General features: G+C 46.6%; 6 protein-coding genes across 6 annotated transcripts; 5 read left to right on the top strand and 1 right to left on the bottom strand.

The window, feature by feature from the left end:
* Positions 1-288: 288 nt before the first annotated feature.
* On the top strand, positions 289-2,161 carry DFL_008865 (uncharacterized protein; the record flags this gene model as incomplete). Its single annotated transcript, XM_067638660.1, has 4 exons — positions 289-1,537; positions 1,610-1,673; positions 1,743-2,036; positions 2,116-2,161. 4 exons carry the CDS (start codon positions 289-291, stop codon positions 2,159-2,161), a joined length of 1,653 nt encoding a protein of 550 aa, XP_067486527.1.
* A 770-nt stretch (positions 2,162-2,931) lies between these two features.
* DFL_008864 (uncharacterized protein) lies at positions 2,932-3,465 on the top strand (the record flags this gene model as incomplete). The annotated part of the gene is made up of 1 exon (XM_067638659.1): positions 2,932-3,465. The coding sequence occupies one exon, from the start codon at positions 2,932-2,934 to the stop codon at positions 3,463-3,465; it is 534 nt and encodes a 177-aa protein (XP_067486526.1).
* Positions 3,466-5,353: 1,888 nt separating this feature from the next.
* Positions 5,354-6,743, top strand: DFL_008863 (uncharacterized protein; the record flags this gene model as incomplete). The annotated part of the gene is made up of 2 exons (XM_067638658.1): positions 5,354-5,421; positions 5,723-6,743. 2 exons carry the CDS (start codon positions 5,354-5,356, stop codon positions 6,741-6,743), a joined length of 1,089 nt encoding a protein of 362 aa, XP_067486525.1.
* Positions 6,744-7,473: 730 nt separating this feature from the next.
* On the top strand, positions 7,474-8,736 carry DFL_008862 (uncharacterized protein; the record flags this gene model as incomplete). The annotated part of the gene is made up of 2 exons (XM_067638657.1): positions 7,474-8,167; positions 8,225-8,736. The coding sequence occupies 2 exons, from the start codon at positions 7,474-7,476 to the stop codon at positions 8,734-8,736; spliced, it is 1,206 nt and encodes a 401-aa protein (XP_067486524.1).
* Positions 8,737-9,479: 743 nt separating this feature from the next.
* Positions 9,480-14,149, top strand: DFL_008861 (uncharacterized protein; the record flags this gene model as incomplete). The annotated part of the gene is made up of 4 exons (XM_067638656.1): positions 9,480-12,809; positions 12,873-13,034; positions 13,098-13,865; positions 13,934-14,149. The coding sequence occupies 4 exons, from the start codon at positions 9,480-9,482 to the stop codon at positions 14,147-14,149; spliced, it is 4,476 nt and encodes a 1,491-aa protein (XP_067486523.1).
* Positions 14,150-14,806: 657 nt separating this feature from the next.
* DFL_008860 (uncharacterized protein) lies at positions 14,807-19,147 on the bottom strand (the record flags this gene model as incomplete). The annotated part of the gene is made up of 5 exons (XM_067638655.1): positions 14,807-16,118; positions 16,180-18,275; positions 18,460-18,612; positions 18,698-18,776; positions 18,855-19,147. The coding sequence occupies 5 exons, from the start codon at positions 19,145-19,147 to the stop codon at positions 14,807-14,809; spliced, it is 3,933 nt and encodes a 1,310-aa protein (XP_067486522.1).
* Positions 19,148-20,275: the final 1,128 nt, after the last annotated feature.

The following is a 20,275-nucleotide window of genomic DNA, read 5'->3' as shown; positions in this document are numbered from 1 at the left end:
TATCCTTTTATCTTTCGACAGTACCTTACTATCGAGTAAATTCGAGACTTGGAAGTTTGGATTTAAATCCGTCTTGTATCTGTGCTTGAGCAATTGTGGCACAAGAGATAAAAGTGAGTTGCCGTTGTGGTTCTCTCTCGTCCCTTTAAGTGTCTTCGTACGAGAAGACATCCCTACCCTTTGAGGTTTCCCAACACTGACAACCCAAAGTATAGACGCTCTTTGTTATAGTCGACGCTTTCAAGGAAAAATACATACAGGACAGTGAAGGGAAGCTGCATACTCGCCATGGAGCCTCTACCAGAACTCGATCGGGTTGTATCCCATATCTCTACCCGGAGCCAGAGAAACCACAAAGAGACAGTTATAGAAAAGACATTAGAAGCAGAGAATCGAAAGCTAGAGGATGCAGAAACACGACTAGTGGATCAGGATACCGAGAATCTTACACGGAGCCGGAGCCGAACGAATAAAGAAAGCGATCTAGAAAAGAATGAACAGGATATCCCTGGAAGTTCCATGTCAAATGCAGACACTCTTGCAGAAAACGATCCATACGTCGTCAAATATGGCAACGACGACCCTGAGAGTCCGATGAACTGGCCAATGAGCAGGAAGTGGAAGAATATGGGAGTCATTTCGTTTATCACTTTGATTACCCCGCTTGCTTCGTCCATGTTTGCGCCAGCGATCCCAGAGGTTATGATGGATTTCCGTAATCGGAGTACGACATTAAGTTCTTTTATTGTATCCGTCTATCTGCTTGGGTTTGCGGTCGGCCCTATCGTTATTGCGCCATTGTCGGAGTTATACGGACGGAGATGGGTATACATCGCTTGCAATTACCTTTTCACGGTTTTCACAATTGCCTGTGGACGGTCGACATCGATTGGCATGCTTATTGCCTTCCGTCTCTTGGCTGGAGCTGCTGGTTGTGCACCACTCACTCTAGGTGGTGGATCGATTGCCGACATGATTCCGTTCGAACAACGTGGAAAATTTATGGCGATTTACGGTATGGGACCGCTTATGGGTCCCATCATTGGTCCCATCGCTGGCGGTTACCTGGGTGCTGGTGCTGGCTGGCGATGGATCTTTTACGTTCTCGCCATCGCCCTCGGGGTCATTTCGATCGTTTCTACCTTTGTCTTGGACGAGACCCACCACCCGACGTTGCTGAAGCACAAGGCGAGGAGACTGAACAAGGAGAATAATACCGACAAGTACAAATCCATGTACCACAGCGACCTACCAACGAAGGAGGTTTTCACTCGGGCTATCTGGCGTCCGATCAAGATGTTGTTGTTTTCACCAATCATCTTGTTGCTTTCGCTATATATGTCGGTTGTCTATGGGTACCTCTATCTGTTGTTCACCACGTTCTATATCGTGTTCCAAGGTTTCTATGGATTCTCAACTGGGTCCGTGGGCTTATCGTACTTGGGGATTGGTGTCGGTTCATTCTTGGGATTGATCATCTTCGGCGTCCTGAACGACAAGGTTTACGTTCGACTCAGGGAGAAGAACGGTGGCGACAGTAAGTTTTACGAATTTCTTCTTTAAGATTCTAGCATTGCCCAGAGACTTTACTAACATCCGATTTGTGTAGAGCCGGAATATCGTCTTCCCATGCTTACATACTCGTCCTGGCTTATTCCGGTTGGAATGTTCATGTGGGTCTCACATAAGTCACCATGCATGATGCCTATTTGATATGCGATTCTGACAGTTACATTTTACAGGTACGGCTGGACGGCGGAAGAGCGTGTCCACTGGATCGCGCCGATCATTGGTACTAGCTTTATCGGTCTCGGGATGTTGGCGGCCTTTATGCCAATTCAGAGTTATCTTGTCGATGCATTCTCGTTCTATGCTGCCAGCGCTATTGGCGCCAATACCATTTTGAGATCTACCATCGGTGCATTGCTGCCATTGGCAGGTGTTCCTATGTACGATGCTCTAGGAGTCGGACCAGGAAATAGTTTATTGGGTGGTATTGCGATTCTGATGATCCCGATCCCGTTCCTTTTCCAAAAGTGAGCCTCCGAACCCCCTTGCCAGTCTGGCAAGTCTGACCGACGTTGAGTTTAACTAACCAATCGGGTGTGTTTCTAGATACGGTGAAAGGATCCGCGAGAGATATAAAGTCAACTTTGATTAACTATCACAAGCTTCGACGTTTGTTTTTTTTCTTTCCATTTGTTCACTCGCATAACGACCGACCTAGAAGCATTCTTAAGATAATATTACTAATACCCCTTTCGTCTGTATATATGCATCCTGTATTCATGGTCTATTCCCCCAGTGCACTGCACTGCATTGCATTGCTTCGGTTGTCTTTTTCTCTCTTATCATAGAATATCATTCGGAGGCCAAAGGATTCCGATGCGGAGTTCTTTGTGCTGCATGTTTCATTTTAGCTCGGGCTTTTTGCATCGACGCCGGTAGAATCATTACATATTTCATATTATCAATACTTTCTCCTCTCCAGCGCTCTCACTCTGGCATACTTTGTTAGTATTTCGATATACCCTTTATTGAAAAACATTCAATGGACACATGTTGGATAGACGTGCCAATTGACAAAATGATACGCATCCGTCACGAGTTACGTAGATCGCACATGGAGATCGACGAGCACGGTCAGTTGCGACCAAGACATAGCCAAGGTAACATGATAAACCAAAATTTTTTTTGCAATTGCAATCTGCTGTCACTGTGACGGCACCGTGTGCAGTGTGCCTTAAATGCATAAGGCCAACCACTCAAGCTGTGTTAGCCAGTCATGTCATGTCCTGTTCACTTCACTTGGATTTCAACGTCTTTGCATTCTTCTGCATGCTTGCTTAAGTATACCTACATTGATATACCAAAGACCCACCAATCCGATATCGCGACAAGCTTTTACCGATCCTTGGTGTATCTGCAATAATGAGGCTCTCGCAGGTCGCTGCGCTGGGGCTGGGGCTCGCTTCTTCCTGGTCATTCGCCCGCGAGGCGCCGGACAGGGGTTCCCCGGACCGAAAAAGGGACCAGTCCAAAGATGACTACTACGCTACTTCACGGACCGAAACTGCTACTCGTGGAGCATCTGTTGTGGTTATTGTTCCCCCGCATGCCCAGACTCACCCGCACGACGAGGGCGGTGTCGCCAGGGCGTCCACTGGGACGCCACAGCCCTACTTTGTTTCTACTACTTCTATGGGGGGCTATGGCTTCTGCAGAACCGAGTTATACTCCTGCAGGATCAGCCTCATCCTCGCCTGTCCCCCCACCCCTAAACGGACCGCAGGTTCGCCTCCTCCGCCCCCTACTCCTTCTGTAGCATCTACTTTACAGACTATTAGTTCGCCATCCGGAGGGCCTGCAGAGCCTTCCCCGATAGAAACCTTACCAGCTACTCCTTATTTCCCAACCGGCTATCCTAAAGGACCTCTCGACTCCGCGCAGAATCAAAATGTATAGGCGGTACCTATGATCTCCGCGTCGTCAGATACAATTGCAGGAAAGAGTCACTTTATCCGGTAAACGAATGTCACTGCGGGAACAATGTTAAGGAGGGTTGGTATACTTGTGGAGGGTACCAGGCGCCTCAACCAGAAGACTGGTCCATTAGCCCCTGTTGAAAGCAGACCGCCTGGTTTACCAGGGCCGATAATCACTGCGAGGCGTCCGGCCATCGCAAATCAGCTTTACGACTTCTCGCTTCTGAAATGTGATAGAACCGGAACCAGCACTAGCACTAGCAATCCGAACCACGGCAGCATTCGATCACGAAGGCGAAAGGCTTTGCGGTCGCGGTATCGGGCGGTAAATCCTATTTAATTAGTTTGGGGGTCTGGGACACGTTAGGACGTTAATAGGGTGGATCTCATATTGAGTTTGTGTATTCCTATTCTGTTGATTGGGTGCATCGTCGTAGGAGATTTAATTCAGATGTGCTTAACTATGCGGGTGGGGGACTACCGACTGGTAATATGGGGTACGACTCTCAGGGCGCTTAGGTCGCCTGCTTTAAATTAATAAGGTTCAATCGAAGAAAGAAAGAGAGAGGAATTGGGCCTGTTAGATACCAGTTCTATGCATATAAAGACTTAATTACGTTAACGAAAGAAGTAAACGGTGCTACATGAAGAAGGGTCCTTGATCCATGCTTTATATGCAGGCTCTGTGTGGCTCTGTGTGGTAGAAATTGCGTTGTGTGGATTGACAACTGCAGGCCGACATTAGCTTACCATGCAAGTGCGGCAGGAAGTTTGACCTTGTGAGATATTTTGGCCCCGCATCCAGGCGTTCTGCAGCCGGGAATGAAATGATGGCATTGGTACAGCAGTCCCGCCAGCTGTCTATGCACCCCCCATCCTTTTTTTCTCTCTCGCTCATTCGTATTCTATTTTTTATTTTTCCCACTCAGGGTCCTTTGCATTTGCAGTTGCATAAGATTGGATTTTCTTGTATTTGCTGGCACGAAATATGGAAGATACCTTTTTGCAAATTTGAGTTGTGACCCCCGTGAACATCTGCGCATTTTTAAAGTTACACTACTTCTTTTTCGATTCCGTTCAAGCACAGTAGGCCTTGTGTATGCATCCTGCATCATCACGAGAGGCTAAGAAATGGGGGGGCTTCCTTAGCTTGTGGGGATTAGTTAATATCAAAGAATTGGACTTGCTTTTCTGGATGTTCCGAGAGCCCACGTTTGCTCATCCGGTCGGGAGGATAATGATGAACAATGACAGATCTATGGAGTCACCATTGATCAATCACGTTTGGGATCCAGCATTCTCCGATGGTCATTGGACTCTTTTTGTTTCGTTCCCTTCACCCTTGTCGTCAGGATATCACAAAATTGCCCCTCCTCCGTAGTTTTTTTTCGTGGTTTTCTAGCTTTTCTTCTAGTTTTTAGTTTTTTCCCTTTCCCCTCTGGTGTGATGAAACCTGCATAAGTATTTTTTTTTTGCTTTGGTGGGTGACCACGTCAGAATTTCGGGGTTTCGAACCACGAGACCGGGTCCACGGTACACTTAAATACTCGAGCTGCAGACCACTTGAACGACAGTTTTTCTGTTGGGACATTAACAAACCAGAGCAGTTTCTTTCTCTCCTCGGGATACTAGAACTTGTATCTTATTATATCGTCGTTCTTCTTTTTTCGCTATAATTATTAACTTAAGTAGCTGTAGTTACAAAAAAAAAAAAGTTACCGAATCAAAAGAATCCATATCATAACTATTTCTTGCCACTTCAGCTAGCAGTTTTCTCGAGCTGTTGTTTCATGTTCTATATACACGCTCCGAAGCACTACATTCACAGACAACCCATCCGCAGACCACCGTTAGAATTACCACATAGAATGAGGATGTGCTGGGCAGCTTTCGCACTTGACGCCGAAGAGAGCGGCTGGGATGATTTCGTTGCAAGGTAAGGAATTATAATCCTTTTCCCTTTTTTTCCTTCAATTCCCTTTGTTGTCATCATCGTTATCATTATCCTGGTATCTACAGCTTGCCATATGGTTTTTGCTCTGTGCTAGCAGAAATAAACCCCTGTTAAGCATGTCTGTATATACATACCCCGCCATGACGACCGAAGACAAAAAAAAGATTATATATGAAAGCCCGCTCTTTTGGTGTAAAAAGAATAATATCCTTATATTTTTTTTTCTTCTGCAATGGCTCCTTAACCGGGGTCATTATATTATATCGAATACGCACGCACACAGTCGCAAAAGCATATCTAGCTCTCCGTCATTATCTGCTTCGAATGAACCCATCACTGCAACAGCCACTACTACTGCCACTACAGTAGAGTCCGCTACACAATCGCCCACGACCCCGACGTCTACTTCGATACCCGGAGCCGAGTCTCACTTGTGGACCAGCTCAACAACCACCTTTGAACCGGTTACAGAATGGCAGAAAGATGTCGGCGCTACGTTCCCATCTGAGCCCGTTATTGTCGATGTCGACGACGATGTGGATATGGTGATGGATATGGACGTTGATATCGACGTGTCGCATCAAGTGTCCATGACTGCATCGGCTGATATTATGATGTCTACGTTGACTACGACTACGACTACTACCACTCAGACTGTTGTTACGCCATCCGAGCAGCAAGAGTGGAGGAATACAATTGATGCGCAGATTGAGGAAGGAAGAAAGCAATTGGAGATGACGACGTTTCAGATTGAAAGAGTAGAGGAGGTTATTAAGCCTGCTAAGCGGTATATTCCGACAAAGATCACTGCGTACTTTCCTAGTTCGCCGGTGTTGAGTATTCCCGTACATCTACGGCCTAGTTCGGCGGATATTATCGTTTCTACTCCGAAGAGTAGGAGGAATAGTTTGAGGCAGCTTGAGGCCGGGGAGATCAATGAAGAGGAAGAGGAGAGGAAGCAGAGAGAGTTGTTGGAAGAGTTGGCGAGGAGTTTGAGCTCGGTAAGTATTAGGGCTACAAGGTCGGCGAGGACGCAGACCAGTACCCAAGTTGTGAAAGGGAAGCCTCCACCAATCGGTATTGGGATGATGATGGGGTTTAAGAGTGTCAAGAGTGAGAGCGCGAGTACTTCGCCGAGATTGAAGGGGAAGGAGGTGGATTTTAGTATGGCGCCGACGAAGATTACTAAGAGAGGGGTTATTACCGGTGCTAGAGGTTCCCCTGCTGGTGGGAGAGGAAGAGGGGCGGTCATGAAGAGAAGGAACTCGGGAGGCAGCTATCGTGGTGAGACTATTAGCTTGTGATTTGTTTTTTCTTACATGTCAGTTGGAGGTTGCCTGTTGTGATATCATCGTCGATGTTTTATTCCGGTTTTTGGTTGGGGGTTTCTGTTTTAAGGTTACGAAATTATGATACTTATGATATGAATCTCTTTTGTCAGGTTAGGTTGCCTTTTGCAGTTTCAAAATGTACTAGTATTATGAGATCGCCACTTCCATATCTTCTTTCTATATCCTGCGCATAGCCTGCAGTATAGCATGCAACTTGATTTCTATCTTGACATCTTAAGGTCTATTAAGTGAACATTCTAGCATAGAATCGTCGATTCTGCAATGCCTGTTGAAAGCAATTACCATTGCATTGTAAGCTTTGCAATTAACTGAGATCTTAAGACTGACTGGGCTGATGTTTGGGCTACGTATTAACCGGTCGCTGCTACATGTTGAACGAAACACCCGGATTCCCACTATAGCTTCTAGAGCACTATTGGTCTATAATATACCTCCATTGGATTCTAGCATCGTTATAGATGATTCGATTGGTTGATCTATATACACGTGTATCTAGCGATAGTAGTCTGGTTAAGAAGTGTTTTAGAAACCCCCAACCTTCACAGAGCAACTACGGACTCACAGATAGACTTAGATTCACGAAAACGCTCAAACTGCCAAAATAGTTCTGCAAGCGATCGGCCTCACGCTTGAGGCTTTGTTGGCTTCAGCTCATATGGCAGTCAAAAAATTGCGAACCGCAATGGCCGAGCTCTCGGGTGGCGAGGTAGTCGAATCCACGAAATACTACGACATCGACAAGAACCACACCTGCCAAGTTTCCTTATCGGCAGGTAGCTCCACCGGAACCAAACGGCATATCTTTCGTGTTTCTGAGTCTACACTACGCCTTGCATCCTCTGTTTTAGCCAGAATGGTTGATCCTTCTTCGCCTTGGAAAAAGGAAAACGACGAGCACGGTAACCTTACTATTTTGTTACACGACGACGATCCAGAGGCATTGGAGATTTTATTCAGGCTCATACATTTCCAAAAGTGCCATATTCCGAAACTCCTAGGACTGAAAAAAGTCTTTCGTCTAGCTCTCGTCTGTGATAAATACGACTGCGTCGATGTTGCAAAGCCTTTGATCAACGAATTCGCGGCAGATCTCAAGGAGGCCGAAAGTCAGGCTTTCTGGAATGGGTTTTATCAATATTCGTTTGAATATCAGCCCGAGAACGAGGAAGATGTTGGAGAGAGAGGAAATGGACTTCATGGTGGCGACAAGCCGAATATAGCTCAGATGCTACTTTATGTTTCTTTTGTGTTCAACCTTGAGAAGGTATTCCCGCGGGCCTATCGGACTTATTTGATGATCTGGCAGCCGAAGGCAAAGTCTGAAGAAGAGGATGAAGTTGTTCAAGGGCCAACTTGCCTTCCGGATCGATTATATGGCAAGTCAATCGCCCACCCCAAAGTCTCAGGAGTAACTAACTATTAACTTCGGACAGCCCACTTCATGGCCGAATGGGAAGAAAAACGCACGGATCTGGTTAAAGCCGTCAACGACCAGATCAAAAACCACACGTTCGGTCTCGTCTACGGCAACCAGGGCAGGTGTAAAAAGTACAACGACTGTACAATCTGTGATATCGCATTGTACGGCTCATTCATTCGCCGGTTACACTACAAAGGAATTTTCCCAGTTAAAGATAAAAGCGATGCGTTATCTCTATACGAACTTAGCGAGCGCATTAAAGCCATTCAGATAGGACATTATTGGGATGAAAGTGGGTCTATAAATGTTCCTCATAATCAGTGTTTGAGGGCGTTTATGAAGGAGCTTGTGGGGAATATTGAGACTGCGATTGAAGGTAGAAAAGTGGAATTGGAGGAGTTTAAGGCATCTTTGGGGACGAAGAGGAAGCTGTGCGTTCTTGAGGACGAGCTAGAGGATGCTGATGGTAAGAAAGGGAATCAAGGGGTTATTGAAAGCGGTCCACCAAACCGGACTTGGGCTTGAAAGTGTAATGACTATACTATCGATTGTTCGTGAATCAGAAATAGAAACCGACCTAGCTAAGTTTAAGAGGCTCGCTACGCTAAGTCATCGGAAACCTACACCCACATGGAAATAAAAAAACTGATGTTTGATACTTTAGCTGTTTAATTTACAAATATTATTAAGAATTACAATCTAAATTAGTAACAATATCGAAGGAGCTCATAAATAGATCTAAATTTGCCTTGAAACCAGTCTCGGTCCAGAGTGGCCTTCACCGGTGTGCTCGAAGCCAGAAATTAAAACTTGACTTTGTTGCATTTTGAACGGCTTTGCGTTGCGAACTCAACATCCGCTAAGCAGCTGGCAACACAGCCTGACTCACAAATTGAACCTCACGCTGACAGGGATGCGCATAAGCTCAGTTGCATAGCTTGCCTGAATCAAGACGTCAAATAGCACCAAAGACTCATTACTGCAGCGGGTTGACCAGGAAGCGATGGCAAACATTTCTCGGAACCCTTGTGGACCGATCTCTGACATATATATCTTGGAAAGGAGGTCAAAGAGGAAACCATAGACCTTTCGAAGTTTTCATCCATCGGATTTTTTTTTCATCCTTCATCATACTTTCATACGACGAGAGTATCACTTAATTTGATATCATTTCGACTACTACTAGCTAGCTTCTATCATCACCTATATATCAATTGGGAATAAAGCAGTGTTAGCGGCCGACTTACGGGCCGTGGAATTGGTTTGCGATGCCGCCAAAGAAAGGTTCGAAGAAGAAGACGCCTGCGAACCCCGCAAGAGCGCCCATGACAACATCATTGCCATCGAAGGCCAAACTACAACAAGCGGAGGAAGAGAAGGCGCGATTGGCAGCTGAAGAGGAGGAGAGGAAAGCTGCTGCTGCGGTGGCGGCCGAGGAAGAGGCTGCGAGACAAGCAGCGGCAAAGAGCTCGGGAGCAGACAACGGAAAATCGCTTAGTCCAGAGGATTATGCTGCACAACTTGAAGATAATGAACTCCAAGAGTTCCTCGAAAAGAACGGTGATAAGGTGTTTCGGGAAGCAAGGAAAGTGATCACCAAATACGAAGGAGACAGACGGACTCTGAGAGCGACTGGAAATACCGGGTGTACTTCTTTCAATGTTTCAGACTGGCTGGACGAACGTGATGTCGAACACATTCTTCAGATGCATCGTGAGAGCGATGAGGCCAAGCATACGGTAACGGCCTCTGATGAGACAGCATACTCCCTCGAGGTCTGGAAGCTGTACCACACTCTATCGGACCTCGGGTTCAGAGAATCACATATCAAAGAAGTTATCGCATTGGGGATCTCGGCGCCCGAAGATGCTATCGAATACCTGATTCTTTCTTACCCGGAGGACCAGCTTCCAAGCTTCACCAGCCAAAATTTCAGACCTCCTAAAAATGGACAACAAATTTTTCAGGTTGCCACTGGCGACCCGCCTGCTAAGATTGGGGATAAAAATCTTCTGGATATCCTCCCTGCCGATGTGCCCACGGAGATTCCGGCTGAAACGCTACGAAAAGAGCCCGATGAAATTCCAGAAGATGATATATCTTCGGAGAGCGACTACGAAGAAGACAACCTAGACCCTGCCATACTGGTATCGCAGTATCTCAGATATATGCGAAAGACGAGTAAGATTACGGGGGTTTGGACAGCGGGGCCCTCTAAAAAGTCGAAAAAGAAAGGCAATTCCGGGGTCTGCATCTCTCAATCTTTGCCTCTAACGAAGGAGCGTTCTCAGCAGCTCTCGATCTTAAAATCCAAGTTGGAGAAACTCAAAACGGATCCTTTGTTCGACCAACAGCAGGCTGCTGAACTCTGGGAGAGAGATGTAGAGGAAGAAAGGCAAAAGTCAATCGCCATCGCTCGTTCAAGAGCTAGGAAAGCTGCCGGTGGTGAGAACAAACAGCGAACCGGGAGTAATTCTAGGAGTCGTACCGGCAGCAGTGTGAATGAAGGCTCTGGGGACGAGGCAACGATCACCGGATTCGGGGGCATGAAGCTTGGGCGCAACAGAAGCAGGGCATCTAGTAGAGCTAGTGCTTCTAGTACAGATGGCGGGGCTTTCGGCACCATTTTCAACGCGGATCCAGAAAACGAAGAACCCAAAACGTCAACTAATACCACAACTTTCGTTCGAGACTTCGGGAAAACCTCTGAAATCAACCCATCTTCGAAGAAGGTTCTCGAGGAAGCAGTAGGGGGTCGCTACGCAGGCGCCAAAGTTACCACCAGGGATATTAGCAACAATGCAAATTTCCAGTCCGAGATTTACGTAACATGGCCGTTGTCAGGAAACTTGCCTACCGTATTTCCATCAGAAACCAGCGAGTTTAAAGAAGGGGAAGAGAGAAGGGAAGACATATGCTACTCGATTCATACCCTCAAATCTCACGATGGGAAATCTATCACGACACGGTTTAGGATGGTTAATATTTCGTGTCCTACAAAATTACAAGCCGACTACTTATTGGCTACCGTTGTTCTCTATCAACTCTTTCCCGAAGAAAAACTCTACTTGCGTCTAAATAGTGTTTGGAGGGGGTATTGGCAAGAGTTAGTAACAGAGACAAAACTGGAGGCCGACAAACATGAGAAACGACTGTTGAAGTGGGTACGAAGTGCGACGGAGGATATCATGCAGAATGCAAGCCCTCCGGATGATAAAGGAAGAACCGGCCTGGAAGCCGAAGTCGGAGACGGCAAGAAGATATTCTACGAGGCTTTGGAATTCATGACGACACAACAGATACGGAACACATACGAAGCAAAGGTCACGAATCCAATGTATCACTACATGCTTCAAGGGAGGATGTGCCTGCCTATCTGGGCATACCGAGAGCAGCTCCTACAAGCCATCGGTGAAAATCAGGTCACTATTGTTTGTGGTGAAACAGGGTGCGGAAAGAGCACCCAGCTACCGGCGTATATTCTCGAGAATTGCCTTGCTGCTGGGGAATCGTGCCGCATATTCGTTACGGAACCGAGACGTATTTCAGCCATTTCGCTAGCAAAGAGGGTGTGCGAAGAGCTTGGAGAAATGGGAACGGATCTGGGCACTAACCGCTCCCTCGTCGGATACTCTATTCGACTCGAAGGAAAATTTACTTCAAAGACTCGTCTGATCTATGCTACGACTGGTATTGTCATGCGTATGCTAGAGCGCGGTAACAACCTTCGAGAAATCACACATTTGGTTCTTGATGAAGTCCACGAACGGTCAATTGAAAGTGATTTCTTGCTTCTTGTTCTGAAGAAACTACTTGCAGTCCGACAGGACCTCAAGGTCATCCTGATGTCGGCGACAGTCGATGCCAATAAATTCTCAGAGTACTTAGACAACGCTCCAGTTTTCCAGATTCCAGGACGAACATTTCCCGTCCGAACCTTTTACTTGGAGGATGCGATAGAATTGTCTGGGTTTATCCTCTCAGATGATTCAGCTCGCCGCAACCGCCGCCAAGTTGATGACTTTGATATGGATGCCATTGAAGAAACTGGGCCAGCCTCGGCGTCGAGCTATGAGGGTTACAGCCTCCAGACACGCAAAACAATGGCTCGATTCGATGAGTGGGCTATCAACTACGATCTAATTGTACAACTCCTGACTAGCATTGCTACGAACCCTGACTACGTTCCCTTCAGCAGAGCAATTTTGGTATTCCTACCTGGCCTCAACGAGATAAGAAAATTGCACAGTGCCTTGCTAGGCGATCCCAATTTCCAAGCCGGGTGGGAAGTCCACGCGTTGCATTCAACAATCGCAACTGAAGAACAAGAACAAGCTTTCCTTCTACCTCCCGAAGGCTGTCGAAAAGTCGTACTTGCAACCAACATTGCTGAGACAGGTATCACTATTCCAGATATCACATGTGTGATCGATACCTGCAAATCCAAGGAAATGAGATTCGATGAAAAGAAGCAATTGTCAAGACTCATCGAAACCTTCATCTCTAAAGCTAATGCGAAGCAAAGACGAGGTAGAGCTGGTAGAGTCCAAGAAGGGCTATGCTTTCATCTTGTGACACAGGAAAGATTTAATAGCTATGTATGAAATGCCCCTGCTAGGTATTCCATAAATTTAGATTCGACACGCTAACATAAACCACAGTTCCCAGAACAACAAGTTCCAGAAATGCTTCGACTGTCACTCCAAGACCTTATTTTGCGAATCAAGATATGCAAGCTGGGAGGGATTGAAGAAACCTTGTCATCAGCTCTTGACCCTCCTACACCCAAGAATGTCTCTCGAGCAATCGATTCTCTGCTAGAGGTATGCACATCGTAACACCATTGTTTTGAAAGGACGGTAGCTTACTATTTAATTAACCTACAGGTTAAAGCATTGACGCCAAACGAGGATTTAACACCGTTGGGAAGACACTTAGCCCAACTCCCTCTCGATGTTTACCTCGGCAAGCTCCTCCTGCTAAGCTCCCTTTATGGGTGCGTCGATGTCTGCGTGACTATTGCAGCCATCCTATCCTCCAAGTCCCCATGGGTCCAACCATTTGGCAAGCGTGAACAAGCCGAAGCCACTAGACTTACCTGGAAAACAGGCGACTCCGATCTCCTCACTACATATTCAGCTTACAGCGGTTGGCGTCGAGCCGTCGAAACGAAAGGTGTCAACGAATATGAGTTTTGTAACAAGAACTACTTGAGCTCCCGAAACTTAGCTGCAATCGAAGAAATGAAGACCCAACTCTTTGTAGCTCTAGCAGACAGCGGCATCATGCGACTGGAACCTGAAGAACGTATCCGCCTTAATCGAGCCAGATATCTGCGTCGTGGGAAAACCCAATTCTTTATTGTCCCCGGCCGATATGATTTCAACAGTAAAAACGAAGATCTGGTCTGTTCTACCATTGCTGCTGGTTTTTATCCGAAAATCATTTCGAGGGATGGGAAGGGATGGAAGAATATCGCGAACAACCAGAGTCTCAATGTCGCGATTACTTCAGTAAATCGAAAGAACAACCGTATCGACTGGCTATCTTATTACAATATCTTCCAATCGAGCAGCAAATACTGCGATGCATATGAGACGAATCGGGTTAATGATATTGCATTGGCATTGCTATGTGGTGACGCTGAATTTAAGGTACAGTGTTTCATATCCATTTACCCATTTATCTCTAGGATTTACTAATATCATGCTGTCAATTGTAGCTCTACGCCGGTGCTATGATCGTTGACGGCAACCGTATCCGTTTTGTGTTTGAAAGTTGGAAAGGGATGGTTGCTATTCGTATACTTCGAAATCGAATCCGTTCCCTTACTGCGCAACGATGGAAGAATATCGACAGTGGAATCTCCCCTGAAGATATACAATGGTTTGATATTGCGATGCGCGTTCTAGGACGCGGTAAGATTAAGTCTTTTTAGACAGGCATTTGTTTTCTCGGTTTGTAAAGGGGTTCTGCATTTTTTTCAAAGGAAAAGCATTGTTTTATAGACCCTGAGGTCGCAACATTTGCGCTGGAGTATTCGGGCCTCATGAATTCATCGAAGTCAGATGCCTAGAAGTCAGTTAATAGCCGCCGGCCAGCTGGGTTTAACGTTTTGTATTATTAATACTTACGTTTTGTTTTTCATGCATGAGCGGCCCCTTTATAAAATAGGTCTAGTACCGTAGCTACTAGAGGTACTTTTACACTTCATGAATCTGACAATGAGATTATGAAAAGAAAAATAATTCAACAGCGTTAGCTTACACAGACTCGATGATCGTACCAGTGCACCGGACTCGGCAATCATAAGTTGGACCTTCAATACAGAAACTGAGTTTGTACAAAACCGAATTATCAGAGCATGGTCCAAGGGTATACAAAAAATGGTAATCAATACAGAAAATAATAATCAAAAAGTTGATGCATATGGCTGGCGCAAAGCTGCTGCAAAGGAGGGTATAGAATATTAGAACGACAAAAAAATCTGAAGAACAAATTTTTTCCAATATCTTACATCACATATACCATTCATCTTCCGGATAAAGGATCCCCTGTAGAAATCGACGCGGAGAGAATGAAATGTAAAGCCCGCCTAGAACAGTCCACGTCCACTCGCCATCCTCACAAAGTCATACGGAACACTCTGGCCAACCAAGTTTTGTAACTGTCTAACAGTGGTCCAGGCGGCCACATCTGCGATTCCAAAAGTAGTCCACCCGGTAGCAGCAGCCACGCCGAGAGGGTCACCACGCTTAGGACCGTTACTCAAGTCCAAGAATATCTTCCCACCCTGGATTGGCTGACTATGGCTGTTGATAATGCGAAGAAGTGGGTGGATAACATAAGCGTGCTCTGCCGAGACCGCCGAAACCATGACGAACGGATGCGGGAGTCTTTCCACCATCTGCTGAGAATTACAATATTCAGCGTTTGCAGCTGCTTCGTTGGTTTGTGGGATTTTGAAGCCAACGGTGTAGAGAGTCCCGCAACCGAGTTCTCTAAGAGCATAGATGGCCGCAGCGGCTTCTTCGAAGCTATTGGAAACGACAAGTACCGGCTTCTCGTCGAAGGCAGCTGGTGCGAACTCTCGAGTCAAAGCGAGCTTGATACCCTTTGCAGATGCATTGTCACCAACGAGAGTTTGTTGATTTCCTTCCCGCTGAACAAAAATTGTATCGATGATGCCGGTTCCGCGAGCTGCGCTAGTATATTCGTGGATATAGCTAGGCTTTGACAAAAGAGGAGGGTCGAGAATAGCTCCACCGAAATAGGGCTGCTGACTGAAGGAATAAATTGAGTGTTCGGAAATCCTTTCCAAGCAGGAGTAGTTGTGCGGTAGGCCAAGCTCCTTAAAGCACTTTTCGAAGAACTGCGTCATTGGAACAGCGCGGGGTGTACCGATGCTATAGATATGCTTCTTTGGGAGCTGGCCGATTATGTGCAGCGCACCATTGATCTCGGCTGCACTCAATTGACCAGGTGCACCTGCAATAGGAAGAAGTGGGTGTGTAGCGGTAGTTAAGAAGGTATTGAAGAGACGAGAGAGCTGACCGATTTGGCCGGCATTGAGGGTGATTAGAGGGTGGTTGTAAGAAGCTTCAACACTGGAACGGAAATGCTCGAGGTCGTAGTTGTCGGAGAGACTGTTGGCGAAACCGACGAATTTGACAATATCCGCATGCCTTCGAGCTTCATGGTAGCGTCTGTGGATCTCGCTACCAGTCCATTTAAAACGACCGCTGTGATCGTGGTAGGATACAATCATCTTGGTATTTCCTTTCCGGGTGGCGAGGTCGGAGCGGATCTCCTCGTCATTTCGCACTTCGACATCGATATATTCACAGCCCCATTGGATAGCTTTCTTATAAAAGTGGAATCCAGCGTAATCTGAGTCCAGAGGAAGGCTATCGGGATGTTTTTGTAAGCAGTATCCTCCGAGAATGTTAAATTATAGAATAAACTTACCTTCCACCTTCTCGAGAAGATCTTGAGGTAAAAACAATCGGCAACTCAGTAGACTGTCTCAGGGCCATCAACTGCTCTCCAACGTACTTGATGCTCGGTATATCTGAGTACTTTCCACCACCGACGGGCTCCTTCAACAGATCCGCACGGAATTCAATGCTATCCGACCCAACAGTTAAGATATCAAGATTTGCAAGTGCAATTCTGACATCAGAGAATGTAAGGGCGAGACAGACACTTCGTGACTTCTTACAGATCTCGGCATGCTTGTTTGATTGACCCAGGATGAAAGATAAGAATCTTGTCAAATCACGTCTTGAGATGCGTCGAGAGGGGTACAAGTACTCGAAGTCCGCATCATCAGACATCTGCAGGTTTCCGTCATCCTTTGCGTCGACTGCGTAGGTATTGATGAGCAAGACTTGACTTCGATCTCTCTGTAGGATTTCGTTCTGGAGAGGACCGTTTGCGAGAGAGGCGGGTACACCAACGACCGGGTGGCCGTCAATCTGGCTAAGCTCGCTGGCAGTTGTCACGATAACTTTCGGCTTGCCCAAAACGTCTGCAACAACATCCACGATTTCTTCGCAACCAGTATTGAACAGAACCAATATGACCCAGTAGCGAACTTGTAAAGCTCCTTCGTGAGAAGCGGATCTTGACGGGGCCGGAGAGTTGACGCGAGAGCGAACGGTCTGGTTTAGCATTCTCCTCTCAGACTGCACCACCATCCTCAGACTTGAATTGACAGCGCCGAAATGATCATATCCATTGATTCTCTGCACAATTTCGAAAAAGAAACGGTCGTAGAACTGGTCGGTAGAGAGATGAAGATATTCTCCCTTCTCATCACGGTCATAGAGAACGTTATGAATCCGGAGCTTCTTGATAAAATCTCGAGAAAGGTCATATCGCTGGTGAAGTTCGTCGTAGTAGTGCGCAGGGACGCGGAGGAAGTGACTTGTGTGACCAGTCCGTCGAATTCTGTCCACAGTTTCGAATATGTCGTTGGTAGAGAAGGCGATGTGGTTGACGACGCAGCCTGGAGAGCCTCGTGCTAACTTGCTAACATTAAAATTCTTCTCATCCAGGGCGCGAAGAAGGAAACGAGCGGAGCCGGAGCCGGATACCAAGGCTCTTGTAGCTGGTGCGCCAAAGGGGTCCTCGGGTTGGAAGATTTCGTGGTTGATCAGTCCAAATGTGGACCTCAAGAACAAGACCATCTGGTCAATGGATAACCGGTCAAGGAACTGGGAGACATGGTCGACGCCATCGAAAGTCGGAACATAACCGGCAAAATGTGTAGCGGCACCATTGTTAGTGGCCTGGCATGGCAGGAAGTCTTGTGCCCAGAAGCTGTCGTTTTCCACCAGGTAAAAAAGAGTATCGTCGGGCGTCCGGACAGCTGGTATGGCTGCTTCCCCGGGGCCAAGTTTCAACGGCTGAACGATAGAAAGCCCCAAAGTCTCGGCTCTGTGCAGCGTCCTCATAACATTATCCACACGGAGAGCAATTGCACAGACCGAATCCCCATGCAACAATGTGAACGAAGAGGCATGCGACTCCGGTTCATAGTTGAGAACGATAGAAACATTGCCACTGCGATATAGCAGGACATTTTTTGATCTATGCTGTGCGAATTTCTGAAACCCCAGATCCTGCAAATACTCTTCCAATTCAGAAAGATGGCTCTCTGTGATGGCAAACTCAATAAATTCGACGCCGAAGAGCTTGGGGAGTGGAGGAAGGAGGTGTTCTCCGAAAATATCCCCTTGCATTAATGTCATACTCCTCATACAATCCGCAGCCACGACTTTTGCAGAAGCTGCCCGGAAATCGTCGTTCAAGATCTCGAGAGAAAGTGGGCCTCGATATCCTGTTTGAGCAACGGCCCTGATGAAGGGAACTATTGGAAAAGATCCTTGACCTGGAAAAGTACGACAATGTCTAGAGTAGTCAAGAACGCTAATGTTAAGAACTGGAGCATCTGCCACCTGAACCATAAAGATTTTGTCACCAGGGACAGATGACAGACCAGTGTAGTCGCCTCCAGAAGAAAATATGTGGAAAGTGTCAAGAATCAAACCTAGATTAGGCTACTCAGATTGTCAGATAGGCGGGTCACTGAAATTGCTACTAATATTTCGCCGGAGAGTTAAGATGGGGGTATCTTGTCCAACGGTAGTAGCATCATCGTATCTGCAGAGGGAATTATCTGTGGTGGGTCTCCCGCGCACTAACAGGGTACCCCGATAGATGATGAATTGGCAAGGCACTTACATGGTTAACCTCTTGAACGACCTCCCAAGATTTCTGCCACGTATCAATGTGCTTTGCCCAAGATAAAGCTTCGTATCCGATCCGTTTGTTTTGCAATTGTGCTTGTTCCGCAGCAAGTCTCAAATCATGTACAATTCTAGTACGGTCACCAATCTACCCCCCTCTATTAGCTAACTATGGATAATGTTTGCACGATACCCTAATCATAACCACAGATTGATAAGTAGAATATACTCACAGAAGTAGGAGAACAAGAAGAGCAGATGAGAAGAAGCTCAGCCCCGACTTGGTCCATAAAGTTGAACTTTTGTTGAAGTCTAAGGCAGGACCGGAGTTAATAGGTAACGTGGTGGAAAAATAGATACGGATGGACGTGGTATATATTATTAACGTACCTTCGCATGTTTTTCTCAAATGCCTCGGGAGCAGCTGTACCCTCGAAATCTCGAAATGTTTGATACATGGAGACCTTTAACCCCAATTCTTTGCATAGAGCACCGATCTCGCTCGGGCGACCTGGATATTGTAATAGATCATCTTCGAATATGTCGACACTCCGAAATCCGGCTTCTGCAATTGCCTTCAGCTTGTCGACTAGAGGTCCGGACAAGCAGAAAGTTGCGATGCTATTTTCATGTGGCAGATTCGCAAGAATGCTCGCCATGCTGGAGGTGTTTACCGACGCCATCGCGGGCCTGTCGTTCTTGACGAAATCCTAAGAAGATGAATGCCGGGGTTTTCGAGGATTTGATAGCTTCAGAGTTTTGATAGGGATGGATATGCCGGAATAAGGACGAGCCCTTCGACGACCAAGGCGGACCTTGGGCTACGAATTACCGCAATATCAATATACAACAGCCGGGGAAGTTGACCCTAATCCAAACGAGCCAACCCGCTAACGTCTACAGCTAGGAAAAGTCGTAGGGCATGCCGGCAGAACTTTTGCGATCGATATACAAGAAACGTGGATATGGAAGAGAGCCAAGCGGTTCAAGTTGGTGTTCTGGAAAATCGTACCCTCGATTAAGGAACAAGCCAGCCGGAGTTCCGATATTGAAGTTAACAGGGCTGGCCGAGCGCCTGAACCGTCGCAAACAAAATAAAACCCGGACTCTAACATGCGGGGGATACGGGTTAAAACGGACGGGATAGTCGAAAGAAGCGAGGAAACATACCGATTGCTATTATTACTTGCGATCAAACCATCGACGAAGGAATCACGTTGAAACTCGAAAGATCCCTCTCGCTCGCGACTAAAGTTTTGGGGTCATGGCAAACCCCAGTCCGGCGACAGGCTTGTGCTGTCCGGTTTGTACTATCGATAGCCTCTTTGGGTGAGCTGGGCAAGTCTGGGGTAGAATCTGCTGGTTCTGGCGCTGACGTTCTTGTTTTCCCACCAATAAGGCTTCCCCAATGATACAGGGAACAGTGTCTTTAGCCGACCCCACAAGTTACCCCCCAAACAACAAACCCCGGCAATGAGAACCAAGGTTCCAATGCAATGGGGCTTCAACGGGTATGTTTTATTTCGCTGTCGAGCTTGCATGCGTCTGCCTTCATGTCCATATTTTGTAGGTGCGGATACACTAGCCACGCCGTGATCCTAACTTCTATTAAGAAAAACAGGGTACAGACGTTACGGATTCATCTGATTTCTGATTCCATGGCTGCGCCAATACATGCATGTCTTGGTATCCACGGGGCACTCGATACGAGACTTCTAGGTTGAAAAGCTTGATATCCGCCAAAGATTTTGTGCAAACTTTGAGGTATTTTAGTAATTTCGTCGACCCTTTAAGATCGTAAGAATCCCGCA

Source organism: Arthrobotrys flagrans, assembly GCF_004000055.1.
Source record: "Arthrobotrys flagrans strain CBS H-5679 chromosome Unknown unitig_1, whole genome shotgun sequence".
In the NCBI taxonomy this organism is placed as follows: Eukaryota; Fungi; Ascomycota; class Orbiliomycetes; order Orbiliales; family Orbiliaceae; genus Arthrobotrys; species Arthrobotrys flagrans.
Note: the sequence above shows the minus strand (reverse complement) of the source record. Positions and strands in the feature narration are given on the sequence as shown.